The following is a 21,717-nucleotide window of genomic DNA, read 5'->3' as shown; positions in this document are numbered from 1 at the left end:
TACAGCCGACATTACAGGTTGCGCGAGTTGGCTTGCCAGCTAGGTGATGTCAGGCTGAGAGATCTCCCCTTTAGCTCAGCTGGCTGGTCCCCTGTTGAGTGACGCCGGAGGCCCGCGTTCGAGTTCCCACTGGTGGGGGGGCGCATAACCCCCTGAACCCGAAAGCGCTACAATATTGAAAGCTCACCACAGAACTGCACAGCACAACTCTCACATTATCCAGAGATGTCTTCATTACACCCTGGCTGAAATATATGGAAGCCCGTTTCCGCCAGGGAGTAGAAAAAAAACGCGCTATAGTATCTCGCAATTGCGACTTAGTATCTCAGAATTTCGACTTCGTATCACAGAATTACGACTTGAAAACTCAGAATTGCGACTTCATATCTCCATACTATAGCGCGTTTTTTACTTCCTGGCGGAAACGGGCTTCCATAGAAATAAGTTAACCTCACTTTGGTGACTGAATGCACACGGTATGTCCCTCTGAGGCACTGACTTTGTTCTTGTTAATATTTAACGTGTCATATGATCAGACTCAGTAAGTGTTTCAGGCTCGCCGTGAAGAAATTTCCCTATACACAATTCTCGGGGATTTCCCTTTCTCCGGAAGCTAATGTGAACATATTCCCTGTGTTATTGTTGTATTATTCAGTTACGCAGTTTAAAATATTTTTGAGTTATATGGAATTCTCTACTTAAGTTTGTTCAGACTGTTCTGAAATTAACTTGTACAGAAAATACCTGTTTCCATCCAGATCCCTTCCTTACAGTCAGTGTTTATCCACCATCACAAGAGCTCTTCAGTTACACTTACTGTATTAGCGTCATGAAGGAAAATATATATTTTTTACTTTTACACGAGAACCCTTTGCGGTTACATTGCGGTAAAACGTGTGTCGTTTTCGCCGTTTCTGTGAAAAGTAGAACTGACGGGGTTTCCCTACAGAAATATGTACTGTAAAAGGTCTTTAGAATATATTTACGATTATGTCACGGTAAGATTTAAACCTACTGTTGGTTTATTATTACTGTAACGTTTGTAAAGTCAAAGTTGTCAAAGTCAATGCTACTTTGCATAGGATGGTATTATTGCATTTATATTGCAAAATATTAATAAAGTAGGTAATATTGTTCACGAATAATTCTCGCATTTTAATGCAAAGTTAACTCGTATAAACGCAAAAGGTTTCTCGTTTAAATGCAAAAAAAATGTTTTTCTCAGTGGCGTTAATACCCTTCCTTACCTTTTCACCAGTGAAAGTGAAAGTATTCCAAACCTCCATTTTGTGGGGACATCGCTGCTTTCCATCGAGACATTTTATTGTTTGTTGTAGTTAGTATTCCTTAATAATTCGTTACTGTTTTTGAAATAACACTGGGAGTGCGAGGCCGGTTACTTTTACAGATCACGGTAAATAAATACATTTATTTCTATATACAGTATAATATATCCATGAACGGATTTAAGTATGTTCCTGAGAGTACTGGGAATGGGCGGTGGTGATTTTTCCTAAACAATTTGCGTTCCTTCTGTATATTTTTCATTTTATTGCTTATTGTTTTGTTGTTCGTTATTGTTATTGTTTTAAAAAGACATTCTTTTTTATTTGTATCATTGCTATTTTTACTATTTGTTTACCGTTTCGCTCAAAAAAGTTTAGAAGTGTTTAAAACCCTTTTAAAGGCTATGTAAGTTACACGATGTTCATGAATATATGATACTTTTATTAAATTGTGATACAGTATGTACAAATGTTGTTTATATCACTGAAGGTGCGCATGAGTTATGTCAATATGTGCGCTAGTGGGGTAAAACTGTTGAAATCTGGGGCACTGTGGAAAATACACCTTGTGTGTGACTCGTTCCGTATTCTTCAGCAGTGGCCATTCTCATTACAATTAAACTCATCTCAAACCTTCACTGTGACCTTGCATCCCTACACCACTAACACCTCTTCCAGCAGCAACCTGAGCTTTCCCAGGAGTCTCCATCCAGGTACTGACCAGGCTCACACCTGCTTAGCTTCAAGGGGTTGCCAGTTGTGAGTGGCAGGGTGATCTGGCTGCTGGATGCTACTGCATTGTTTTTAAATATATACTGTATCAAGAATTAGAACCGTTAATCTAATTAGAACCATTTGCTCAATTCAGTTCGTCATTCAACATCCTGAAAAATTGATCAAATCAACTTTCAGTTCAGTAATTGTATTATTTTTATTTGTTTCATGTTTGACAATTTTACAGTCTTCAATCGGTTTGATATTGGCTTAGAAGATACTTTAAAAGTCCATATTTGCACATACTGTATATTGTGAATTCAAAAGTTCTTCATATTTACCTATTATAATAACACTGTGTGACAAGTTGTTTCAATATATCCTTATCAAAAGATGGTGAAGGGAGACTTTAATGATAATAGACTTACTGTCTACTCACAGTCATGAAAACACAACAACTGAATTTTCATAAAGCGTTGAATCAGATTATTGGTTTCCTTACAGCTGATGGTTTTGGAAAACATTCAGCCCCAAACTGAAAGAAGGTGACTGGTTTTCTCCACAGGTACACCATGAAACTAAGCATCTGTGTCTGTGTTAAACTTGTCCTTGTGTGCTTCTGCCCAGGAGCTTTTCAGCAAGGTAAGGATGAGCATCAGTCTGGTGCAGACAAAATTGCTCATTTTAGATTCAAGTTAAATTACTAATAGTTTTCAGACAGCCAGTCCTTTATTCACAAGTAAGTTTTTAAACAAAAATATTTTTTCAAAAACAGGATGGAAAACAATATTCTGTCTTATCTGCTTTTTTTAAAAACAATTTCATGGAATTAAATAAAGCTAGTCAACATTTTAACACAGTGATCATGTGGTCAGGTGCTTTCTCTAAAACCTGTCTGATTAGTGCATCCTCTTGTTTTGTCTTCCTGCCAATTTCCTTTTTCATGGAATGTCTTCTTTCTCTCCTACTGTTTTTAAAGAAACTAGCAAAGAATGTTAAAGAAATCCTTTACAGAATGAATTAGCATCACTTTGCAGAGGCATAGAAGCTGCAGCCTTTGAAAATGAAGACTGGCAAACACAATTCTCAGCATAGATAATAACTAGCTCCTACAGACTGAATGGTCTTTTATGTTATTGAATTCTGCTTTGTATGTATGTCCTAAAGATCTGTCATATCAGTAATCATGCCAAGTGTGGTTCAGAACATAGTAATGTCACACCAACTCTTGTTTTGCCTTTGTTCCACTGTAGATAAATTTGAAGTCATCGTGCCTCTGGTCCCTGTGGTCGCTGATGAGGGCAGCGACATTGTCCTGCCCTGTAAACTCTCACCTCAGACCAGTGTGATAGGCATGCACGTGAGGTGGTTCAGGCAGAAGTTCAGTGAATACGTCTATCTGTACAAAGACAAGATGGAGACAGTAGGATCGGGCTATGAGGGCAGAGCTTCACTCTTCAGTACAGAGCTGGAGAAAGGCAATGTCTCCCTGCTGCTCAAAGAAGTCAAGATCTCAGATGAAGGCCCCTACAAGTGTCATGTCAGCAGACTAGAATCGTTTGCGGAACCCCAGCTGCAGTTAACTGTTAAACGTGAGTCCATGTTCTTGTCATCTATTATTGTCAACACGCTGCTGAGTTGTGTAAGTCAGATATACAGATGTAGCCATTTCGAATGCATTAATTGTGAATTGCATTCTAAAGGCATGAAAGTGTGAGGTGAAGGCGTGAGGTGTCAGTCACTAGACCTCAGCAAATGCCACAATATGACAGAGACAGCACTGCGTCATGGCAAATAATCTGACGTGGGACTTCACTACTCTCTAAAGTGCCAGGTGGTGCGGTGAATCCTTAAATTAAGACAGCTGTGTGTGCTTTTCAGCAGTATTAATGTTTATTAACCCATAGCTCTACAGTCCTTGCATAAAAGTTTGTGAGCTTGCTTTTCATTGTAAACATAAACATGCTGGTTTTTATTCTCGCAACCTGCATAAGTTAAGATTACTTTATTAGCCCTGTACAATTTCTTGTATGAGGAATTTGTCTGTTCACATACCCCAGCTTCTCTCCATGAAACACACAGACAGGGAGAGAAGCTTGCGGTCAGAGCACAGGGTAAGCTATTTATACAGCACCCCTGGAGCAGCTAGGGTTAAGGGCCTTGCTCAGGGGCCCAATGGAATAGGATTCCTCTGCCAGCCACGGGATTTGAACCAGCAACCTTCCAGCCACAGGCACAGATCCTTAGCCACAGAGTCATCGCTCCATCCAGTGCAAATCACATATTATGTTATATTAAATTCTCAAAAATGAAATTCAGTTATTCAGACCATCTACAATATTGATTCACATGGTGTTTCCATTAATTTGTATTTTAGTTGTTGCCCCCTCCCCCTTTAATAATATCAATTAAGAATCATAATGGAAATTAGTTCTTATTCCAGCATAACTTCAGGATAGAAGAAAAAGTTACACTGGAAAATCCTGACATAAAATTATATACACACCTTTGTCTTTTTTATAACTGGGACAGACGTTAGCCCTGTCATTTGTTCTCGCCCATGTCTTATCCACTTATGAATACTTGTTGTGTTTGAATGTGAAATTAATCTGTCCACAGGCCAAGGCTCTGTTCCCCTGATTGAAGTTGAAAAGCTTGAGAAAGACTCTTTGAAGCTGAGGTGCAGCTCTCAGGGCTGGTACCCTGAGCCTCAGATGGTTTGGATGGATAAGAAAGGAAGAAACATCACATTTACAGCAGAGCCAGCCAGGCAGCAGGACAAGAACAGTCCCTTCTCCGTCTCCAGTCACCTCTACATGATGAGGTCCAGTAATGAAGAGGTCACCTGTGTGGTTGGCCCAAAGGACCGTACAGCACATACAGCACAGCTCAGGACCTCCGTAAAAATCAACGGTAGGTGAATTTGCTCAAAGGGTAAGCAGGTTGTGTGGTAGAAGTCTACTGCAGTTTATAAGACTCCCAGTTTGAAAGCTAAGAGCTTGGTGATACATTCTTCAGGGCTTTCACTGCGCAGGGCTGGATTTTCTGCACTTTTGATGAGCAGAAATAAGCACCACTACAGACCTGATGGTGAAAGTAACTCATTTTGTGCTCTTTCTTCCAAAAAACTGAGAATGTCAAAGCTTGTGGCATCAGCGCTCATATAGATAATGGTTGAGGCAAACTCTTAGATTAAATGAACTGAAGTTCAAATGTGAATTTGGATCCTACTACCTTCAAACCATTTCACTGTTTTTTAAGTAGAAATTAAATGTAAGATTACGTTTGCACATAGCAATTGAAAATAAATAATTTAAAATGTTTAAATTCAATTATGCACCCATACACCAAAGGGGGGAAGCTGTGGTTTTGTTTTAAGTGAAAGGGGGGCATTGTGTTTGAAAGGATGAGAGCCAATGATCTAGTGAGCTTTGTTGATGACTGTATCCAACATTGAATACATGGAATATTGCTCTTTGGTTTAACTTTCCAGTGGTTTTAAAGGTTGACATTGACTTGTTTTCTCTCTAAAGGGTACCTCCTTAATTCCTCTGTAAGTGATGTACAGCTAAGAAGGAACCTGAAGAACATGTTGTTTCATTAACTGTTACAGTGTAATGTCAAATCTGAATACAGCTGCACAGGTGGTGATTTGTTAGAACCCAAGTGCAAGAGACCGGAAAGTAAAAAATGTGAAAGGTGAAAATGAAATAATTGATTCCTGTCTGGCAGGGCTTAATCAGCACAGGCCAGTCAGTAATAGGAAGGAAAAGAAATGGGGAGGCACGACAGTCCCAGGAGAAACCTGCTAACTGCATCCCTGGTGAAGAGAGGTTGCTAAACACAGCCTGCTGGTTGTAGGGCAGCCCTCAGGAGTGTTAGGGGTGCAGATTGGCAAGTTCAAGGGTCAACGCAGTGTCCAGTGAAAAGAATAATTGTGGGATGGAGTTCGGGCTTGAATCTGAGGCTGCTGCGCAGAGCGAAGCACTGTCTTGAAGCCAAAAGTGCTGTCAAACAGAGTCCGCCGGTGGGAAACGGGGAGCCTTGGGTACGAGAGCAAGCCAGCCTCCTGAGAAAGCAGGTCTGCAGGGCAGGCTTGAGCCTGCAGCTGCTGCACAGTGTGAAGGACTGTCTTGCACAGTGGAGATACGTGGAGAGTCAAAGCTGTAGAGCCAGCGAAGAAAAGCCGGGGCGAAGTGAAAAATGATGAAGTGCCGCCAAAGTGGTACCTCAGCTCTAAATAAAAAAAAAAGCGGGAACAGCTAGCAGCAAGCCCTGAGAAAACCATGAGCCCGTGTGAAAATGTGATGGATTCCCACGGCAACTGCTAGCTGAAGGACACCGTCGTGACATATACAGTACTGTAGCTATGGCTGCAGATTGCAAGAAAATAACCCAACCTGATTTTTCTTCCAGATCACTTCTTTGAAAGCACCCACCCTGTGAGGCTCTATGTCTCGGTTGTTGTGATAGCCTTTGCACTGGCCCTGATGTCCATGGCAGTCGCATGTCTTAATATCCGCAGCCAAGAAAGAGGTATCCCCGTCCTTCTTCCATTCATATCAGTTATCCATGTGCATCTTCCCCGTCCTAGACTACTTGGAATAATTTAATCAAAATTGGACTCAGTGCATGGTATCGATTGTGCAAGTGGTTTTTTACTTGAACAATTATAGTATTCTCTGACATATTTTGGGCCACACGGCCCTTAATGTCATGAGTGTATACACAAAGAACTACAGCAGACCTACCAGCAACAGGATTCTGTAATTCATGGTTTCAGCAAGAAAAGATATTGAGAAATCAAAGTGGTGCCTTACTGTTCCACTGACTGGGCAGACTTAAAGTTCAGAACTTCCTCGCTGGTCCTGGCCTCTCTGGCGGGGTCTGTCCTCTCTCCACCTGGCCTTAGATCATCAGAACACCTTCAGACACCTAGCTGAATAGGTCAAAGTACAGTTACAGAATGTGCATCACTAGTATTCTTCTTCACATGCAATTAGATAATGACTGATCTGGAAATCCAGTATTTTCCAATTGTCTGGTGCAGATAGCATGAGCTACATTAGCAATACTGCAATACAACTGTGCACTTTTTCTAACCCAGAACATCTCTATTTTCATTCAGCCTGTAAGGAGAAGCTCAGCCAATGTGGTAAGTTTTATATTCTTGGCTCAATGTTTGTAATTATGCTGTGAAATAAAAACTAAAAAGTATTTTGACTAACAAGGGGATTAGAGGTAAAGAATGCATTTCACTCTTCATTCCCACTTTTGAAATTTTACTAATAACAGAGGTACCATGAACTGAATTCTTATTTTTGGTATTTTACAGTTAAGGTGCAAAAGTACATGTTTTTTGGGAATTCATTAAATTATTCACTTTTATTTTGGTGCATTAATTTTCTAATCATGAAACAAGCAACACAGTCTTTAATATTAAACCTAAGTATCAAAAGTGAAATCTTGAGATTGTGAACCACAACATTTGATGTCTGTGTGGTGGCCTTCCGCCTTCATCTCTTTCCACAGCGCGTTAGAGCACTTCTCTCTAATTAGCTGATTCCGGCTTTAGCTCTGAATCTGTATCACTCACTTGGCTAATCCTGATATACGTAGAGCGTCTATGTATGGTATGTGTACTGTTTTTAAGTTTTAAAAATGTTTTCTTCACATTTGCATTGAAAAGAAATCTGATTGCTTTTTGAACTGTTTTACAGATTCTATCACTTCACAACTGGAAAAAACGAGGAGAGGTAAATGCCATTGCTGACTGCATGTTGACTTTTCCAACACATTTGAAAGAGGAGAAATATATACTGACTGTGAGATATAATCCTGTTTTTGCTCTTGCAGATTGCGAGGATCAGACCCGCGTAAAAGGTGGGTGTCAATTATACAAAAGCTAGAACGAACATCTCTTTACCACACAGCCAAAAGCAAAATCACGCTTCTGAGAGTTTATTAAATGATGATTTAAGCACATGCAGTAGTCTGGATTTAGCTTGAGGGTCCTGAGGTCGATTCGGAAGCTCTGCCCCTATGAAACGATCCAGAGGGATTGCTGCAGGGACAGTGACCATGGGCTTAATGGAGGGATGCTTGAGCACTGAATTCTGGGAATTGACGTCTAGTGACCCGTAGACCCGTGCCTGGTAGGAGCTGTTTGATCCTCTTTTTCAACATCCATTAGGACCTCCACACAGCACTCCAGCAATTAACGTGTCTCAGAGTTCGTTAAAGGAGTACTGGCAGGCAAACAGAACTTTGAAGATTGAAGTTCTGTGCCCAAAACCCATTCCTCCCCAACTTCCTATCTTCAGATTTGCCAGTGTTTAATTTCTACTGTAGACAAAACAGGAAATTTACCCTACAGGAAATGAAGAGGAAATGCAATTCACATGCAGTTAAAGATCAGACACACCGTATTAAACGGGGCTCTGTCTTCAGTGTTCAAGAGATGGATAAAGCACTGCACCTTTGCTATTAAAAGGACATCTTGCATATACACATTTATATATTTAACTGTATTTTGTATATATCCTCAAGGGAAGATATTTTATTAACCCCCTGAATTACAACAGTTTTATTAGTATAGTACAATCTCTTGTGTAGGGAATCATAATAGTTACCACTTTACATTAGGGTGGTATGATGAGTATTGTTCCTTGTGTACCATAAGCACAAGATTTTTTGTATCTACATTTAAATCTTTTATACTCCTGTCTTGTACAGATGCTGTAAAGATTATCCCAAATTCAGGTAAGAATTATTATTTTAATTGTCTTTATACCAGTTTTACTCATTTGTAACCTTACAGTCTATCAACCTGTCAAAGCATCAATACAAATGTTTTATATTATGTATTCATTTTTAAATCATTTTATGCATTCACTGACTGGCTGAGAAATCTGGTATTCGTGTGATAAGTGAAACCATATTGAACAGAAAGTGCATATAGAGCTCATTTTAGATACGGATGTGGCTTGTTGAAATAATTTCCCTGAAAACAGAGAAAGCGATCAATTTAAAACAGTAATTACTAATATTATTAGTGGTGGTGGAGGGGGAGTCCTCATTACCTGTAAAGCGCTTTGAGTGTCTAAAAAAGCACTATATAAGTGTAAGGAATTATTGTTACTGATCATTTGAACCAGTAATGTTTCCTAATGTACAGTAATATGGTACAATCACAGCTGGTGGCTTAACATTCTGTTATAAATTTTATTAATTTATTATTTATATGTAGTAATGCAGTGTGTAATGGTGTCTTTTATTCTTCTAGTTTGGCACTGGATTTGCAGTGCTGCAGGTAACATCTTCATTTTACTTAGATGAGAATGTTTTCCATTTCTTATTCAGTTTTCTTATGGTTTTTAATTTTGATTTTGACACGTTGTGTGGAATGGTTTGGTATGTGTGTATGCACAGTCCACATGGTGTCATGTTTTTGTGACATTTTAATTTGCACAAAAGTACACAGTACCTTTACAAAGCTTGAAAACACATTTTAAAGAGAAGGTGCACAGATACTGAAAAGAATATTGAATGGCTCTACAGTGAATAAACCAATTTTACTGTTAATTGTGTGTGGTTACATTGTGTGGTTACATTTGCAATTACACAATAAAATAAAAAGTTGAATTGAAGTTCAAGGTTATTGTGGACACACCATCAAATCCAGGCTCTAATTTATACTTCCACATTAAATACAAGATGTTAATATATTATTGTATTTGATCTTTTTTTTATATTAAACATTGAATTTACAATGTGAAATGGGCTTTATATACTTTTCTCTCTTTTTTCCTTGAAACTGTATATATAGTGTATATTTATATGTAATGAAGACCTATTTTTTTAGTGGATGTAGACCTCCCATGTTGTGCCAGTTGGAGTGTGCGTATTGATATGTGTTTGTCTAAAATGTTCCGATTATAGTTATGACTGAGGCTGCAACTCCAAATCTTAATGTTTTATGCAGTTTTGTTAGAAAGGTAAAAACACAACACATAAACCCTCCTTTTTACAGCATTTTTTTTTCTTCTCTTTAGTCGATGTGAGACTGGATCCTGAAACAGCACAGGAAAGCCTTATAATATCCGAGGATGGCAAGACTGTGACACTGGGAGATAAAAAGGACGTCCCTCCCAGTGAGAAGAGATTTGAGCGGCTGCCCTGTGTCCTGGGTGAGGAGGGCTTCACCAAGGGCAGACAATACTGGGAGGTGACTGTGGGGGAGAAGACTCAGTGGTATGTTGGAGTCTCCAAGGAGTCAGCGAAGAGGTCTGGGAAACTATCTATTGACCCCTCAGCAGGATACTGGGCTTTAGGCCTCCGGGATGATAAATTTTTTGTTGCTGGAAAACAAGAGACTCCTCTTCATTCAAGCCTGAAGCCCCAGAGGTTGGGGGTGTATGTGGATTCCGAGGAGGGGCACGTCTCCTTTTACAACGCTGAGCTAAGGTCTCACATCCACACTTTCAACGACACCTTCAAGGAGAAACTCTTCCCATTTTTTGGCACTGACCCCCCATGTAGAACACCACTCACCATCTCTCCTGTAGCCGGAAACGCATCATAACACAAATCTAAAGCCTTTTAAGGCCAGCAGATGCAAGAATGGCTCAAGAGGTGAAGTAAGGAAGAACATACTGAAAGTGCAGGCCTGCTAGGTATGAACATGATAGCAGCCAATAAAAAACCAGGGGAGTTCATTTGATTTTTTGGACAAAACTGGAGAGATCACCAGTACAGTAAATCTTTGGGTAGCCTAAAGATTTGTTAAACTTGCATTCTGAAAGATTTATGGGCACTTTCTGTTTCACAGATCTTTTAGAGTTGCAGTTCAGTTGCAATTTTTAATGTTAAAAACGTTCATATATAATTTTACTTACATTTCCATATCATTACTTGTATGCTTATTTTCTACTTTTAACTGTTTTTTCTTTTTTTCTTCTACTTAGGACATTGCTGTGTTGTTAAATAGTTCTTTAAAATATATTATTTGTACTTCAAAATGGCAAAAATCAGGATTTGGTTTGCATGTGAATGAACATCTTGTTATGTGGTAATTAAATTATGGCTCCAAAAGAAAGCTGTGGAATTGACAATAAAGAATGTTTTATTGTTTAATTGAGCTAGTGTATATAGCTCTCAATTGTTTTTAATATATTATTAAATTGTTTGATAATGGTAATAAGAGCATTTTTTCTTATTTTTTTAATCATCATTTATTTAGGTTTAAGTTATAAGATAAGATCACTTTATTGGCCATATACAATTTCTTGCATTAGGAATTTGTCTTTTCGCATACCCCAGCTTGCTCTACATGAGACACACAGACATGGAGAGAGAACCTAGGGGTCAGAGTGCAGGGTCAGCCATTTATACAGCACCCCTGGAGCAGCTGGGGTTAGGAGGCAAGCTCAGGGGCCCAACGGAGTAGGATTCCTCTGCCAGCCGCGGGATTTGAAACAGCCACCTTCCAGCCACAGGTGCAGATCCTTAGCCACCGAGCCACTGGTCCACCCCAGTGCATACAGGAGCAAAGCTTGCATTAAAACAAAATAGCTCAAATTACAGGGGGTCTTTCCTAGCTTATATAGAATGTTAAGCAGGTTCGTGCAATCTTGTATCACTGGTGATCCCAAGAGAACAGAGCCCGATCAGCAGGAGTACAAGGACAAGGAAAAGGCAAACAAGGGTGCAGGTGTCACATAGTGGCAGCTGGGCAGTATGCCAGACCCTCAAGGCTATGTGTGTTTACTGAACTAGAAACCTAGACTCCACTTTACAAGAAACTTTTTAACTCTATTACCTCAACTACTTTGCTCATTTCACCAGAATGGCATGGGCATGAAATGTTTCTTTTGTATTCTTAATATTAAGATGTGCTCAGACAAAAGCAAAATGGAATGAATGAACCTTTGTTGCCCCTAATTGACTTTGTCTTGCACATCAAAACCTCCTAAACACAAAAAAACATATAACATATACAACAATAATACAATACAGTACCATGATAAAAAACAACATTCAACAACATTGCTCAGTCAGAACTCTTCCAGTACCATAAAGATGAAAAAAAAAACTGTCAATTAGCTGTCGGAGTCTAAAAACAACAATAAGATAATAAAATCCCTACAGGATCTGTAACATTTTCATTGTGCAACAGTTGAATGCTTTTAGTTATGAAGGAAGTAAATGAAATAAAAGGAGGATCTGCACTGAAATGATTGACAAAAAAGTTGATAACCACAAGTACATCAACAGTATATTATTTTTGCTGCTCTTTGTATTACCGAATTCTATGTACTGACAACTCCTAACTAAAAACAAAATAAACTGAAACTTATTGCAATTCAGTACTTGATTAATTTTAATAAAATTAAGGGTCAGGACCAAAAAAATATGGTAAAAAAAATAAATAAAAAAGCACAGCTCACAAAAAGAATGAAATTCCCCACAGTTCCATTTTATACATGAACTCCCTTCAAACACTTGATGTTTGAACATGAATTGAGTAACTGGTTAAGCATGAATTAAGGTTAACTGACATTCCTAAAATTAAATTTTGGGAATATCTACCATAAGTTTCAAAGGTCTCAAACAAATTGATTTCAGAACTACTTCTTTTAGAAAGAGTTTGTTATTCACATACACAACTTCATTAAATATGAAATTTTGTGTCTCATGCTTTTATACTAAGGGTCAATAAGGATATTCCAAGAAATCCAAAATGGTCACCAGGCCTCACGCCCATACAGTCGTATATTTTGTCATAAAACTAATTTGCAGTAGTGTATTGAAGATAATTCAATTCCCATTATGGCATTCTTGCATTGGGAGATATGATCAGAGGGTCCTGATCGCTGTTCCCAGGGGAGAAAAAAGGACGGACAGTCCTGTCGATTTCCTCATCAAAAATGTAGATGAGTCGTTTTTTCTCACTTTTGTTGGAATCTTTATCAACATTGTAGAAGCGGACCTTCTTCTTCTCATAGTCCAGGTAGATCCCCACTCTTGTGAGAACACCTGTGTCCAGTCGGGTCTCTGGGTCAGTCAGGGCCATCAGCTTCCCATCCCAAAGACTCAGGACCCAAAACCCAGCTCCAGGGCTCAGACTCAGTTGCCCCTTCCTGCTCACTGAGTCTCGGGCCACTCCCAGCTCCCAGGACTTCTTGTTTCCAACCTCCACCTCCCAGTAACACCCACGCCTCAACTCTGCTGGTAACCTGTTGCCCAGCACACAGGGGTATTCATCAAACTTCTCTGGGATGTCAATGAGATTCTGGCGCTGCTCTGTCCACCTCACTGATCTGCCATCTTCTGACACTATCAGGTAGGGGTTGATAGTGTTCATATCCAGGTTTATTAAGACTGTGGAGAAAAACATCTTAAAATGGTCGAACGTAAATACACAATGGAACAGGTAAAGGTTTGTCCCATGCAAAAAGGAGATGATAAGTTTCATCTGCGGTACCTTCTTCAGCTGTGAGTCCTACTTGAACTTTATAAAAACACAACAAACAGTGCAGAAAATAAGCGACTATTCATACCACAATTGTAGCTAGCAATTTAGTTGCAAGAACAGATCTATTCTACGCATCTAATGTTGCCTGTTTTTTTAAGGGCATATTAAACAAAATGGCTGGAAAGTTTGTTGAAGACACCCAGAAACAAAATGCCTCCTTTTCATAGCTCCATAAGCTGGCATTACATTTGTCTGTGAATAATTAAGAAATAAAAGTTAATAAATTCTAGAAATGAATGAATGAGAAATAACCTACCTTCCAACAAGCGTACATCAGGGAGATCTGAAAGACATGAAGCCAACAAGACAATGAGTATGGTTAATGAATGTTACATGTTTGAGTAAATCTTGCTCAGTTTCAAAACCTATAAACCATTGCAAAAACCCTTGTTTTTTCTCCATGTTAAGACTGTTTTAACATTTTAAATTTAACAAAACATCTTCGTACAGAAGTCACTCCCGTTTCAGTCCACGGTGTCTGAGAAAACAATGCTCATGACAAATATTTAATGGGTTTGTCTTGAGTTCTACAGAATCAAAAAGAGGATGAGGGAAGAAAGAATTCTGCACATACAGTATGTGCCAACATACCCTAATCCACAAGTATCTGACTTTATCAAATAACTGTTTTTCTTCAACTGGAATCTACTAAAAAACTTTAAAAATGAAAGCATAACTTCAGAGTCAAGGAAAGGAAGGAAAAAAAAACGTAATCATGTGTGAAATGTTACAGTTGTTTTATCTTGCTGGTTATACAAGGGTGGGATAAATTATCCTAGTCTGTTTTAAATATATTCCTTAATAGTATTAGGAACACTTGATACTTAGTTTAACTGGCAGAACAGAACAACTAACAGAAAGGTGTGTACAAAACAATTCAGAAGTGCCAAATAAATTCAAAAAATTGGTGAATTCCTTCTTACATGGGTGGCAAAAATCTCTACATGATTTTAAAAGATAAATCTTACAGCCTGCAGTCTATAATACTGTTACTCTATCTGGAAAACAGTGTGGTACCTCCTAAAACTCAACAAAAACCTTCCTTTGCCAAATATACACTGAAGAGTACGCTGGTTTCCAGTTTTTCCAATATATCATTTAATAAACAGATACGTTCTTTAACTGACTACTGTTTAGTACCTACCAGCTACTTCTCCTTCTCCTGACCACTGTTTAGCACTTTCTCCAGCTCCTTCCTTCTTACCTGTAAGTCAAGACACACACCAATAAATTAATAATTGCCCACTAAAATAGGCTTCACATGTATAAATTGTATTAAAACACTGTGTGGCAAAAAGCTCTAGATGAATGTGACAGATAAATCTTACAGCCTGAAGGCCACACAGTCTATTTTACTGATAATGTTATGCACAAACTGATTCACTTGCAATCACCTACAAGTACAAGTACCTACTGAACTCAACAAGAGCCTTTACTAATGCCATCTTAGCTGTCATATTTTTCTGATTATACATATAAGAGTAGGATAGACTATAGTTTTCAGTTTCTTCATATATTACTTTTAAGAACTGTTTTACTAACAACTGTACAGTACTTACCATCTCCTTCTCTTACGTTTTCCCTGGTTCCTGTAGGTGAAGACAAACACCAATCATTTATGAATTACCTGATAAAATGCAGTTTAGACTGTGAAACACATGAGAATGGCTGGAGAATGTGAATGATTATTGTTACAGCCTGAAGGCCACAGTCTTACTCTGGACACAAGAGCCAGCTATGAAGACTCCTATAACATTATTAATGCAAACTCAGTCTTCTCTAAAGCATTACAAACACTTTCAACAGCATTAACAGGAGAGACACTCTTTCCTAAAATAGCACTGATTTTTAACAGGCTTAATTTAAACTTAATCGTGTCATTAAACTGGAACAAAGTCCATCTGAAAAGTGATATGTTTTGAAATGTCAAGGTCAATACTGATTCAGTATCATACATGGGACTGTAATTCACCTGAGAGACGGGTATAGTTCATTCCATGATTACCTGTAAAATATAAAAAATATGTAACAGAACACTTCAAGTCCATCCGATTTTTAACACACTGTTTTATCAGTTTCAGTAAATAAAAGACTATAAAGACAAGGAGTCACAAATGCAGATCCTTACACGTCTACTGCCTTCTGCTTATTTTCAATCAAAACTTTCAGCTACATAGTTAATTCATTCTTTACCTGTATAGTTGTAGCACTTCTAACCAGGAACAGGGGTACTTAAAAGCTAACTGTGCCTTCAGTGAAGCAATTTTGTTTCAGTGATCAAAAGTAGAAGCATTAAGAAAAACTCCATACATGTCTAAGAAAATAATTACCTTAATTGTTTAATTGACTACCCAGAGTGGAACAAAAACCAGAAGACCCAGGATGGAGTTGTGTACTATAGACACTACTTATCTCTGATCATAATTAACTAGTGTGCAGTTTTCAATGTAATAAAGTTTAAACTTAATTATTAAAGAGATCTTCTGTACCTGGGTCAATTAAGCAATTGAGGCTTGGTACAGAAATCAGTTTATTAGAAGGTTAGTGGGGCAGGGTTAAAGAATATCTCACAGAAAAATGTCGTAGAAATAAACACACTTCTTAAGTATGAGACACGTCCAGTCAATAAAAGAAAATTAAGATTGGAACAAAGCTGTTGTTTACACAAGAAAAAAAACTTGCTCTTCAGATCAAAATGTGAAAGAAAGCATGCTAAAATATTATTTATTTATTAAATACTGTATTTATTATATACTACTAAGTACCGGGTTATGTGACAGAGAAGAAGAATGTTTCAAATGTTGTACGTTTGGATGACAAATTTGGCTGACATGCAGCTTTAGATCGTAAAACATACCTTGTTGTTGGTTTCTGATTTTTAAGTACAAGCAAGTTAGTCCAATTCCAATTCCAATTCCAATACCAAGGCCCAAAAGAAGTCCAACTCCGCCTGGCTCTAGCCAGGAGGGCACAACGACTTCAGTCTGAATATCTGGACAAATGAATCAGAACAAAAACAATTTGAGTGCTATAGCCCTGTTGTCCCTAATGTTTATCATTAGCAGTGCACCCTGTAATGTGGCTGAGACCTTAATTCTGATTAAATCATCCACATCAACATGCTTTGATGTGAAAAACACAAGCAGAATATCACTGAAGACGAGAGATTGTGTCTAGAAATGTACATGTGTTTTCATGTCTACTAATTTACAGTAACCAAACAATTTGCTGCCCTTTGCATTTTCTTTTGCTTTCTCTAATGTATTTTAATGGAAATGTGAGGCACGCATATCAATTTTGAGCACAAAAAGGCAAAAAGGAAACATTCTAATATTTCTTACCTTTAGCATTTGCAAATGAATCTGTCAAACTGTTGGACTGCCAGACTGGATTACTTCCACTTCGATAACTACCACTTTGTGGTAGACCTAGAAATGAAGAACAACATCTGTTGGACTGTATGTTATGGGATTTCCATCCATCCATTTTCTAACAGCTTCATCCAATCCAGGGGGAGCCACAGCCTATCCCAGCATGCAACAGGCACAAGGCGGGGTTCTCCCTAGACAGGACACGAGTCCGCCACAGGACACACACACACAGACACAGACTCGGACACAAACTCACACCAGGGCCACATTTCCCAGGAGCCAATTAACCTACCAGTATGTCTTTGGATTGTGGGACGAAACCAGGACACCTGGTGAAAACCCACACAAACACAGGGAGAACACACAAACTCCACACAGACAGCACCCCAGGAATTGATCCCCAGGCCCCAGGAACCCTCAATGACTGCAGCAAAAAATATGGTTGCTAAAAATGGATGATACATAGTGTGCCACACAATGTTGTTTTTTTCTCTTTCACGGGTAATTACTTACTACCTAGCATGTTTTTGTGGGCGCACTCTTAACATTATTATGTAGTTCATCATCCATCCTGAGGAGGGCAGCACCTGTCCATGATGAAGCCTAACATACCATTCTCAATTGCTTCAGGCAAATACGCTCATATTAGCAACGTGTTCAAACAGCATGATTCCACATCCTGGAGTGGCTCAGGGAGGCCACCTGGCAAAAACCTGTTTGGATTTCAGCCATTTCACTGCGAGACAACACAGCCAAGCAAACACTGCCTACCACACCTGTGAGTCCGGGAGGCATTAAGGAAGGAGAAAGGGGTTGAACACACATCTCACAACCCTGACCTGACACCCAGTAATTTCCAAATCTCTTTGGACCCTTAGTGATATGCCTGTATCATATTGAAGTGGTAAAAAGGACGGCTCTCAGGATAACAGGAATAGGGAACACATCTGGATTTATGTACTGCAGCTGTTCCAGACACCGCAGCTGTTTCAGACACTGATTTCCCCCCTTAGGCTTCCAGTGGAGAGATTACCTGCCAGAAGAATTGTCTAAGAACCGAAACATACAGTGTTGAAGCCACTCCTGAAGCTACAACAGCTTATTTCTAAGTAGATTTATGTTTCTCAGTCTAGGTAAGGGACTGTGATGTTTTCAGTATTGTTTCCCTTTTCTTGGTTCTGACTGAAGCCTTGCTACCCAAGGTCATGTTGCAGCTGTCTGGATCCTTACAGCTCCCCCTTATTCATTCTTTCCCCATAAGTCATCAATTTGTTCACACATGCTACGGATTTCTGCTGTAGCTGAAGAAAGAGGTTAAATCCTGGTCTCAGCAGAAGGACATCTGCCATACCATGTTAATCACGAGGCTTATGACAGGACACGTCTGAAAGTAAAACCAAAATACAAACTTTCTTCTTCAATATGCTCAGTCTGTTTCTTCTGCTCCTGAAGGTCTTCCATGTACAGATGAGCTACAGGAGCAAGAAACAACAAAAGGAAACTCAGGTGGTGAGAAAAGCAGCAACTCTTTTACTACTGCCGCACTGTCTTGTGTGCTATCCTGTCTGGGTGGAGTGTTCATGAAATATCACTGTCATGTGTGCTATCATAGAGAAATCCTCATGAAATAACACTGTCATGTGTGCTATCATCGAGAAATCCTCATGAAATAACACTATCATGTGTGCTATCATAGAGAAATCCTCATGAAATAACACTGTCATGTGTGCTATCATAGAGAAATCCTTATGAAATAACACTATCATGTGTGCTATCATAGAGCAGTCCTCATGAAATAACACTGTCATGTGTGCTATCATAGAGAAATCCTTATGAAATAACACTATCATGTGTGCTATCATAGAGAAATCCTCATGAAATAACACTGTCATGTGTGCTATCATAGAGAAATCCTTATGAAATATCACTGTCATGTGTGCTATCATAGAGAAATCCTTATGAAATAACACTATCATGTGTGCTATCATAGAGCAGTCCTCATGAAATAACACTGTCATGTGTGCTATCACAGAGCAATCCTCATGAAATAACACTGGCATGTGTGCTATCACAGAGCAATCCTCATCAAATAACTGTCATGTGTGCTATCATAGAGCAGTCCTCATGAAATAACACTGTCATGTGTCCTATCATAGAGAAATCCTTATGAAATAACACTATCATGTGTGCTATCATAGAGAAATCCTCATGAAATAACACTGTCATGTGTGCTATCATAGAGAAATCCTTATGAAATAACACTATCATGTGTGCTATCATAGAGCAGTATTACAACACAATTCACATGACATGACACTGCCTTATGTGCTGTCGTAATGGTGTCCTCACACTTTGCAAAGAAAAATAAAAAGAACAACACACCTCACCAAATTCACTAACTTACCTGCTACACAAGCTCTTAACAGACAGCCCAGCAGTGCCAACTGCCAGAAGGACCCCATTGTGAAACTGTGAAGAACACATAGCGTGGGACTGTTTCTATGAAACTATAAGATCAACGTCAACGGAGACTAAAAACAAGATTTTCATCAGATCAAAACAATTTTGAGTTTTTTTTCTTTTCTATAGTACAATGATATACAGTACCTCTGAATTATGTTCTAGCCGATCTCTTAATATTGAGGATGGAAGATTCTGTATTTAAATATATATATATAAGTGAAACATCATATATGTTCAAGGTCCATTGTAACCAAAGTGCAATGTCTTATTCTGTAAGAACACTAAACGCAGCTGTTGCACAGTGTTATTGCACACAGTGAAGAATTAAACACCGACACTGTGTATAAATCATTTTCAATACCAGTACAGATAACGATACAAGCGTTTGTTGTACCAGTTACCATTACCAATTCTACAGAAAAATGATTATGTGTCATATATAGAAAAGAAACAACTGGTATGCAAATATAAAATGCAAATATAGAAAGCGGAACTGATAAAAAAACTTTTAAAAATTTCGTCTTCAGTCATTTTGTTACAAATGCAGTTGATGTTTTATGTCGGGGAAAAAAGCTAAAATGCCAATATGATACAGACACATTCCAGCTTCCATCGGAAATGGTCTTATTCCTGGGAAGGGAGTATCCCGGAGTCTATCCCTGAAATGTAACAAGCAAGGCAAGACACACACGGATAACTCAGAAACACCCCCAAATCTGGCCAGAGTGTCTTTGAATCCGGGGGTTACAAAAGAGCACCCGGAAAGAGCAAGGAAAAGTTGTAAAGATCACAAAGAGAGCGCCCCCAATCAGTTATCGAACTCAGACCCTAACAGCTGTTAGGCAGGATTGTTTACCGACGAATCCACCTGTGGCTTTGATTAAAAATGTACAACTGCATGCACTGTGTCGTTATTTCAAAAGCATCTAGATCTCATATTTCGCACAATGCTACAAATACCGTAAGGCGGTTTCACTTTAGAGCATTGAAAACCAGTTCTCTGCCGTTACTTGCCATAGGTCCGCACCCCTTTTTATCTGGTGATTAATATCCTGCAGATCGTGGAGTCTCTCGCTGCTTTAATTAACGCTGCATACAGTAAGTAGAAATGTAAGGTTTAATCTATGTACTGTAGGTTCGCGTATAGGAATCGTAAATGTATAATTTAATTAAGTTTTCGGGTTGACAACATTAAATATCTGGAGACACATGGAATCAAAATACACTAACATTTCTAGCACAGCTTTTCTGACCAAACAACCTTTAGAACTTTTTTTTTATCAAGTGTACTTACTGTTCAGGTAACGGTGCATTGAAAAACACCGTAAAACATAAAATATACAGTATTGTCAGCTGTGGATAGCCGACAGATAACTGATAATAGAATAAAACTAAATAAAAGAATAAAACTCTTACCTGTGAGGTTTATGCATGATCAGTTTTAATTCAACAAAATATAGCCGAAGAGAAGAGTTCTGTTTTTAACTATTTACTTTGGTGGGAAAAGCAACCAGCCTGCTGGTTGAGCACTCGACTCGCACTTCAGTACTGAACTGTTACAATATCATGTGAGATGAGTCATGTGGTTACAACAATCAGGAACTGTTCATGCTATACTGAAAAAAGATAAACACCCTTTCCCTGGATCATAATATGATTTCAACGCTGTTAGTTTACCTGTTTAATCAGGTTTTTCCTGACTCAGTTTCTTCCTATTTTGTGTCCTCTGTATTTCGGGGTTTCGTGTTACGCATTTTAAGGAGAACGTCTTACTACTTTCTGTATCCTGTTTCTTTCGAAATGCATTAGCTAAGAAAGCCGCAACCTCAACTGGGTTACGGTCGGACACGTCCAAGGGAAACTAGACTGTCCCCGAGTGGACAAGCTGGCCAAGAGAAACTCCCCCTTCTGCTATCCGCGCCAGACGTTCTCCAAACCATTTCCTCAGTGTGGGCTACCGCGATGGTAGTCATCGGTACCCTGACCACTCGGTCATCAAGACACAGTGGCAAAGATCTAAAGCGCATAGGTGTTAAACAGGTTCTTTTGTGAATACAACAGGTGTCTACACAACGTGTCTGTTTATACAGCACACAGAAGTCAGTTTCATGTCATAAGATATATTGTCACTACACAGTATATTCCATTAAAAGGCATAACCATATTGGCCAGAAGCACTTACTGTACCTGGGGATGAGGCACGCTACAAAACACTTCTGGTTTCCTCTAATCTTTTTTGTTTAAGCATAACTTAAACATAACATAAGTTATCCTTATAATTCCACACAGCAAACTAACGCACAAACTGAAATCTTGTACTCTATCTCATTATCCAAGTTTCCCGACC

At 38.8% G+C, this 21,717-nt stretch overlaps 2 protein-coding genes across 6 annotated transcripts; one reads left to right on the top strand and one right to left on the bottom strand.

Moving 5' to 3' along the window:
* The first annotated feature begins 805 nt into the window (after positions 1-805).
* LOC148660028 (butyrophilin subfamily 1 member A1-like) lies at positions 806-11,202 on the top strand. Of its 4 annotated transcripts, none has more exons than XM_088637691.1 (11): positions 806-998; positions 2,566-2,642; positions 3,254-3,592; positions 4,620-4,913; positions 6,417-6,536; positions 7,129-7,155; positions 7,721-7,756; positions 7,857-7,883; positions 8,736-8,762; positions 9,286-9,312; positions 10,055-11,202. In XM_088637691.1, exons 1-11 carry the CDS (start codon positions 991-993, stop codon positions 10,582-10,584), a joined length of 1,512 nt encoding a protein of 503 aa, XP_088493817.1. In that variant the 5' UTR covers positions 806-990; the 3' UTR covers positions 10,585-11,202. The 4 variants fall into 4 exon arrangements, with proteins under 4 accessions (XP_088493817.1, XP_088493820.1, XP_088493821.1 ...); XM_088637694.1 differs by lacking the exon at positions 806-998 and adding an exon at positions 1,120-1,414 and having other exon boundaries at positions 2,505-2,642; XM_088637695.1 differs by lacking the exons at positions 806-998; positions 2,566-2,642 and adding exons at positions 1,124-1,414; positions 2,505-2,565.
* A 5-nt stretch (positions 11,203-11,207) lies between these two features.
* On the bottom strand, positions 11,208-21,572 carry LOC148660027 (zinc finger protein RFP-like). Of its 2 annotated transcripts, none has more exons than XM_088637744.1 (10): positions 21,048-21,572; positions 19,312-19,376; positions 18,317-18,379; positions 16,878-16,964; positions 16,394-16,528; positions 15,509-15,541; positions 15,096-15,125; positions 14,681-14,740; positions 13,793-13,819; positions 11,208-13,382 (listed from the first exon to the last, which is right to left on the bottom strand). In XM_088637744.1, the coding sequence occupies exons 2-10, from the start codon at positions 19,367-19,369 to the stop codon at positions 12,829-12,831; spliced, it is 1,047 nt and encodes a 348-aa protein (XP_088493870.1). In that variant the 5' UTR covers positions 19,370-19,376; positions 21,048-21,572; the 3' UTR covers positions 11,208-12,828. The 2 variants fall into 2 exon arrangements, with proteins under 2 accessions (XP_088493870.1, XP_088493869.1); XM_088637743.1 differs by lacking the exon at positions 21,048-21,572 and adding an exon at positions 20,787-21,041.
* Positions 21,573-21,717: the final 145 nt, after the last annotated feature.

The sequence above is a fragment of the Lepisosteus platostomus genome, chromosome 6 (assembly GCF_059453375.1).
Source record: "Lepisosteus platostomus isolate fLepPlt1 chromosome 6, fLepPlt1.hap1, whole genome shotgun sequence".
NCBI classification, from domain to species: Eukaryota; Metazoa; Chordata; class Actinopteri; order Semionotiformes; family Lepisosteidae; genus Lepisosteus; species Lepisosteus platostomus.
The sequence above is the reverse complement of the archived record's forward strand: the minus strand, read 5'-3'. Positions and strand labels throughout refer to the sequence as shown.

Bases quoted from the DNA above. Each gene is read 5' to 3' on its own strand.
- LOC148660028 (XM_088637691.1), top strand. The intron at 4,914-6,416 runs GTAGGTGAATTT...TTTTTCTTCCAG, and splicing joins GACCTCCGTAAAAATCAACG to ATCACTTCTTTGAAAGCACC. The intron at 9,313-10,054 runs GTAACATCTTCA...TCTTCTCTTTAG, and splicing joins CTGGATTTGCAGTGCTGCAG to TCGATGTGAGACTGGATCCT.
- LOC148660027 (XM_088637743.1), bottom strand. The intron at 16,529-16,877 runs GTAAGAAATATT...TCATTTGTCCAG, and splicing joins TTCATTTGCAAATGCTAAAG to ATATTCAGACTGAAGTCGTT. The intron at 13,383-13,792 runs GTAGGTTATTTC...TTTTCTCCACAG, and splicing joins TGATGTACGCTTGTTGGAAG to TCTTAATAAACCTGGATATG.